The 6,000-nt window shown below is 47.8% G+C and overlaps 1 protein-coding gene across 2 annotated transcripts; it reads right to left on the bottom strand.

Annotated features, from left to right (window-relative positions):
- Window positions 1-541: 541 nt before the first annotated feature.
- Window positions 542-5,373, bottom strand: LOC125122044 (eppin-like). 2 transcript variants are annotated; one of them, XM_047770298.1, is made up of 3 exons: window positions 5,283-5,373; window positions 3,695-3,824; window positions 542-997 (listed from the first exon to the last, which is right to left on the bottom strand). In XM_047770298.1, exons 1-3 carry the CDS (start codon window positions 5,371-5,373, stop codon window positions 715-717), a joined length of 504 nt encoding a protein of 167 aa, XP_047626254.1. In that variant the 3' UTR covers window positions 542-714. The 2 variants fall into 2 exon arrangements, with proteins under 2 accessions (XP_047626254.1, XP_047626256.1); XM_047770300.1 differs by having other exon boundaries at window positions 715-984; window positions 3,693-3,824.
- Between the last annotated feature and the right edge of the window lie 627 nt (window positions 5,374-6,000).

Here is a 6,000-nt window from a genome sequence, read left to right as displayed (position 1 = left end):
GCTATGCAGGTATGAAACAAGGGATTCTAGAAGTTAGGCATAAAGAAAAGAGGCATGAAGATGGGATCAAAACAGGATATACAGGATATTCTGTCTAAAAAGAGGCTGAGATGGAGGAAGGGAAGATTCAGATCCTGGGATTCAGTTTAGGGAAGAGTTGAGATCCTGGGATGCTGGGAGTGGACCGGTGGAAGCCAGCCTGGAGCATCTGTCAGGCCCATGGACAGAGTTTTGGATCATGAGCCAGATCCTGGTGGTTGTTCCAGTGTATTCTTATGCATTCAGGAATTAGAGCCTGTTGAGAATGAAGAACAGGACCAGCTGAGCTTCTTGGGCTCAGCTCATCTTCAGAACCAGTCTGGAAGTTATGTTTGTACATCTTTCCACGGGGGATTAAAAGGAAGTGGGTCTGCTCTGGGGAGCTCCAGATCTCCTTAAAGAAAAATGGGAGGTGGACGGAGTGGATTGCTTGGGGAAGCGTTGCAAGAGGAAATTAATGGCCCGGAAGGGTGGTTGGTCAGCCTGTCCAACACCAGGCTGGATATCCTGTGACTTCCCTGAAGCTCTGGGATTTCATCATGTCTGCATCCTCCCTCCACTTGTCACACTCACCAGCTTTGATTCACAACTGCGTCCCTTCCCAACCTCAGTTCCCAGAAAGCCACTGTCCAACCCTCTGCAAGACACCTTCCCTCCTGATGGGAGTTGGTTCCCTCAAGGATGTAACCATCCCAGAAGGGACCAAGGGACACCAAGGCCACCCCCCCACAGCATAACCCTGGCGAGGACAGGAGACTGGGGCCCCTGGGACTCACCTTTTTTTGCGGCAGAACCTCTGGCACATGTCTTGGGATTGGAAGTTGTTATGGTTCCCTTTGCAGCCACCATAGATGAAGCTGGAGCAGGTATTATTTGTCTTATCATACCACCAACGATGGAAAGAGGCAAGGCAGGGGCCAGGTTCTTTGGGCATGCTGCATATGTCTGCAGGGGGACCCCAAAGCTGAGAATTTAGAGTGCCCACACCAAAAAAAAAAAAAAAAAGAAAAGAAAAGGAAAAAAAAAGCAGCAGTTATTGTCCCCCTGGCAACCATGACAGATGAAATTGAACAGGATCCTTTCATCTTTTCACACCTCGGGATCCCAGCTCCACCGATGTCTCTGCACACTTGCAGGGACACCCCAGAGTGGAGCTGGTCAGGTGTCTGCGTCTCCAGGGAACATCAGTCTCCCCCTGCCCTTCTGGTCACTGGACTCAACGTCTCCCCTGAGAGTGAGGAGCCTTTGGTTTCACGGCTCTGCTCCTAATTCGGTATGTGCACGTTGACCTCCCTCGTTACCTCTCTGGTCCTTGACTTCCCCTTCTGTAAAATGGGAATGCAAAATCCCACCTTGTCTGTCCCACAAGGTGCCGGTAAGACCATCCTCATTCACGGCCGTCTAAGTTGTGAGCTCCTTGATTGTATCTGAAGGTACAGCTTCTAGGAGCGGTGACTACCGGAGAGTAGCTGCCCAATAAACACATCTTTATGGATAAAAGACCCAGCCAGGGGGCGGGGGCTGGAAAATGACAAATTATAAGTCTCTTATCTTACCCACCAAACCATTCCAAGAAGAGAGGATGGGATCAGAGTAAAGGGAAGGTCCCTGCGCGGAAGGCAGGGATAATTTTTCTGATGCTCATGCCCCCCTTTTTCCTGCAGTTGGCTTCGGTCCTGTTATGGGTTGAGTCCCCCTTCCCCACCAGGTCATCCGTTGAAGTCAACCCTCAGTGCCTTGGAATGGGACTCTACCAAGGGTCTTTTTTCCTTGCACCATGCTCATCCTCACGCTTCCTCTCTGGCCTCCCTAAGCCCCAGCCTTGAGCCTTTGTGCGTGCTGTTCTCTGTGCCCAGAAAGCCCTTCCCCCCACTTTTCTCCCAAATTTGCTGCCCATCCTTCGGAACTCAACTCCAGGATCTGCGTTCTCAGAGAAACCTTCCTCAACCTCTCCGGTCAAATTCTACCGTGGGTTTCAGAGACAACCGACAAATATTTGTTGAGTAAATGAATAAAGAATATTTAGTAGGCTTCATAGACTCAGAGACAGAGAAAACAAACTTATGGCCACTAAAGGGGAAGGCGGGGGAGGGATAAATTAGGAATTTTGATGAACGGATACACATTACTATATATAAAATAGATAAACAACAAGGACCTACTGTGTAGCACATTTAGAACTATATTCAATATCTTTTCTTCCCCTTTTTTTGCCTTTTAAGGCCGCCCCCACAGCATATGGAAATTCCCAGGCTAGGGGTCGAATCAGAGCTGCAGCTGCTGGCCTATACCACAGCCACAGCAACGCCAGATCCTCAACCCACTGAGCAAGGCCAGGGACTGAACCCCCATCTTCATGGACACTAGTCAGTTTTATTGCCAGTGAGCCGTGACAGGAGCTCCCTATATTCAACATCTTATAATGACATATAATGGAAAAGAATCTGCAAGAGGATATATACATATATATACATACATATGTTCAAATATAAATCAACCATACTCTCTTTTTTTAAAGAATCTTTTATAGTCTTTTTGGAGCCCACAGAGATGGGCACGGAGTTATGATTGCATCAGCAACAGACAACCCCTCCGATCTGGAGTGGTAAGGGGAACTTGCCTGGTGCTAAGTTGGATGGGTGTAGACAGAGAGGCAGTCACTCTGGAACAAAAAGTTAGGAAATACAAGTCTGTAAATTATTACTTGCAGCAAAAATGTTGGTATGCGGTGGGCCAAAATTAGCCACCAGAAAATCACGAGTTGAAAGAAAGAAAGAAAGAGAGAGAGAGAGAGGGAGGGAGGGGGGGAGAGAGAGAGAGAGAAAGAGAGAGAAAGAGAAAGAGAAGAGAAGAAAAGAAAGAAAAGAAAGAAAGAAAGAAAGAAGAAAAGAAAAAAAAGAAAAGAAAAGAAAGAAAAGAAAGAAAGAAAGAAAGAAGAAAAGAAAGAAGAGAAAGGAAAAGAAGGAAAAAGGAGGAAGGAGGAAGGAAGGAAGAAGGAAGGAAAGGAAAAAGGAAAGAAGAAAGAAAGAAAGAAAGAAAGAAAGAAAGAAAGAAAGAAAGAAAGGAAGAAAGGAAGAAAGGAAGAAAGGAAGAAAGAGAAAGGAAAAGAAAACCTGTTATGGCTCAGCGGGTTACAAACCCAACTAGTAACCATAAGGATGCGGGTATGATCCCTGGCCTCACTCAGTGGGTTAAGAATCTGGCATGTGAGCTGTGGTGTAGGTGGCAGAGGAGGCTCGGATCCCACGTTGCTGTGACTGTCGTGTAGGCTGGCAGTTGCAGTTCTGATTCGACCCCTCGCCTGGAACTTCCATACACTGCAAGCGTGGCCTTAAAAATCGGAAAAAGAAAAAGAAAAAGAAAATCATAAGTGTGAAAAGGACCCAAGAGTCGCTCTGATTCAATCCTACCCCTACATTTATCTTTTGTTTGAGGAAACTGAGGCTCACACAGAATGAAGATAATACTTAAGGTCATGTATCATATTGGAGGCAGTGAGGAAGCTAAATTTCAGGTTTCCCAAGTCCAGCCATCTTGCTCAGAGACCAACCCTTCGTGGACCAGGGACGACGTCAGCCCAGACGGGCAGACGTGAGGGTATGGGCTGCGGGGGGGGGGGGGGTGGCTGGTTATTCTGAGGCTCTCAATATTACCTTGATGGAGTTTTAAACATTTCCGTCCACAGCTGAAGACACAACACTTCTCGCCGATCTGGCATTTTCTGTCCTTCGAACATTGGTCCCTTTCCTTGAATTCACAATTCTCTTGGACTCTGGGGCATCTCTCTAGGGAAAGGACTTGTAACCATGAGTCTTGGAGGTCGTGGTACCTACTCTTCCCCAGACCCGAGGCAGTTCTGGGGAGTCAGCTCATCCTCAGGAGTGCTTTTCCTCAGGAACTTCCATGTATTTCCCAGCACTGCCCACACCACCCTCTCTCCTGAGCACCCCTCCCTCTCTAGCTCCTTCCCCTCGTCCCACCCTGTAGCCCCATCCCTCCTAAGGAAGGATTTCTCAACCTTGGCCCCAGTGGCATTCAGGCCAGGAAATCATTTGATGGGAAGGGAGGGCTGTCCTGTGCATAGTAGGGGGTTAACAGCATCCCTGGCCTCTACCCCCTTGATGCCATTAGCACACCCCAGTTATCACAACTAAAAAGGATTTCGGGCATTGAAAATGTCCCCTGGAAAGCAAAGCCGTCCTTTGAAAGCCACCCGTCTAAGCCAATTGGGCCATTTTGGACTGGTTGAGGAGTCAGTGCTTTGGAGTTCCTCTGGGGGCGCTATTGCACAGCGATTGCTATTGCTTAGCCCGGACAGTTGGGTTTTTAAATTCTGATTCTTGGTGTACCCCTTACCCTCTCTGAACGATAGTTTCTTCATTTGTAAAAATCATTTTAGCCTTACAAGAGTGATGAGACAAAGTGTGTAAAGATACAATCACAGTCGCTGACGCACAGTAATATTAACTAACAGTTGTTAAGTGTTGACCATAAGACAAGCATTCTTCTGAGCATTTTGCATAGGTTGTCTCATTTCATCTCCGTAATTGCTCCATGAGATAAGTTCTCTCAACGTCTCCATTTTGCACATGAGGAAACTGAGGCACATGGAATTTAGGTAACGTGCCTACTAAGTGGTGAAACCAGAATTTGGGCCCACTGAGTCTGACTCCAACACCCTCTCTTTAAATCCCACCATTCTGAATGTTCAGTGAATGGTAGCAATTATCATTATTACTATACAGTCTTAGAATATCATTGTCTTAAGTGCAAAAGAACATCTAGATACTGTCTTTAGCCCAAAATCAAGGAACCGCTGGGGAGACAGGGATACTTTAGAGGACTACATTTGAAAGAACCTGGAGTAAAAGAGACGGGGTCCCAAGAAAGGGGGCTATTTTTGTTGTGGGAAGAGGGGGAGGTTCACTTAGGCTTCCCAGAATCCCATAGCCCCTCCCAGAAATGCTAGGTCCTGTGACTTCCCTCACCCCTGACCCCGCTCTGCCAAGAAAGACCTTCCACTTCAAAGGAGCTGAAAATAGGGATTGCCCCAAGTCTAGATTCTTGCATTCACAGAAGGGCTCTTCCACGGGGAAATGGGAAGAAATACCCCAAATATCTCCTTCCTCTCCCTCCCAGGGCCAGGGTAAAGTGGTGGGAAGCACCTCCATTTGGAGGTGCTTGTTTTCCCCCCCAGCAATATCCCTTCCCTCCAGGGCAAGGGCTGGGGCCCCAGTACTTACTGGGAAAGAACCTGTCAGTCAGACCAGGTCCCTGGACATTCACTAGAAGGATGGATAGCACCAGGATGCTCAAAAGTCCAGTAGACTCCATCCTGAAGGAAAGCTCTCCTGTCTGGTGGCTCCAGAACACGAACATGTCTGGCTGCCTTTGTCCAGCCTCGTCCTCCCACAGCCAGTATCTTGGATATACAAGCTGGCATCAAGCCAGCCACCCCCTTTCCTGATGAGAACGCCCAGTTCCTGAGATCATCAATGTGACTTGCTGGCATCTACAGCCCACAGCTCTGGGCAAGGGTCTCTTATGGGATGGCTCTTGATCCTCAGCCCCCTTGGCTGAGGTGGGACTTCTGGTCAATCAGGGGAACTAGGTAAAGCGTATTTCAATTTCCAGGCTACTTTCGGAGTGAATGCCACCCTCAGAGGTCCTCATCACGATAACTTTGAGAGTTTGGAAGGTCCTCATTCTCCATTCATTTTCTATTTTACCGACACACTCACTGGCACACCCATGATTGTCTCTGACCAATGTATGTATATTGATCTCTTGGTAACTCTGTTTCTGTGGGTCTCTCCTGGTCTCTGTGTCTCTTGTGTCTCTCTCTTTCTCCCTCCCCATATTTGCACCCATCCTCCTTTTGCTCTTTGGGTCACACATATTCTTTGACTAAGACCAAAGAGTAAAGATGTTGCCACAGAGTGGGGTGGGGAGGAGGAAGCA

Source organism: Phacochoerus africanus, chromosome 3, assembly GCF_016906955.1.
Source record: "Phacochoerus africanus isolate WHEZ1 chromosome 3, ROS_Pafr_v1, whole genome shotgun sequence".
Taxonomy (NCBI): domain Eukaryota; kingdom Metazoa; phylum Chordata; class Mammalia; order Artiodactyla; family Suidae; genus Phacochoerus; species Phacochoerus africanus.
Note: the sequence above shows the minus strand (reverse complement) of the source record. Positions and strands in the feature narration are given on the sequence as shown.

Coding starts and splice junctions, on each gene's coding strand:
- LOC125122044 (XM_047770298.1), bottom strand. CDS start 5,373: ATGGAGTCTACTGGACTTTTGAGCATCCTGGTGCTATCCATCCTTCTA. Junction 3,825..5,282: donor GACTGACAGGTTCTTTCCCA/GTAAGTACTGGG, acceptor TCCTTTCCCTAG/AGAGATGCCCCAGAGTCCAA. Junction 998..3,694: donor AAATGTTTAAAACTCCATCA/AGGTAATATTGA, acceptor TCTCAGCTTTGG/GGTCCCCCTGCAGACATATG.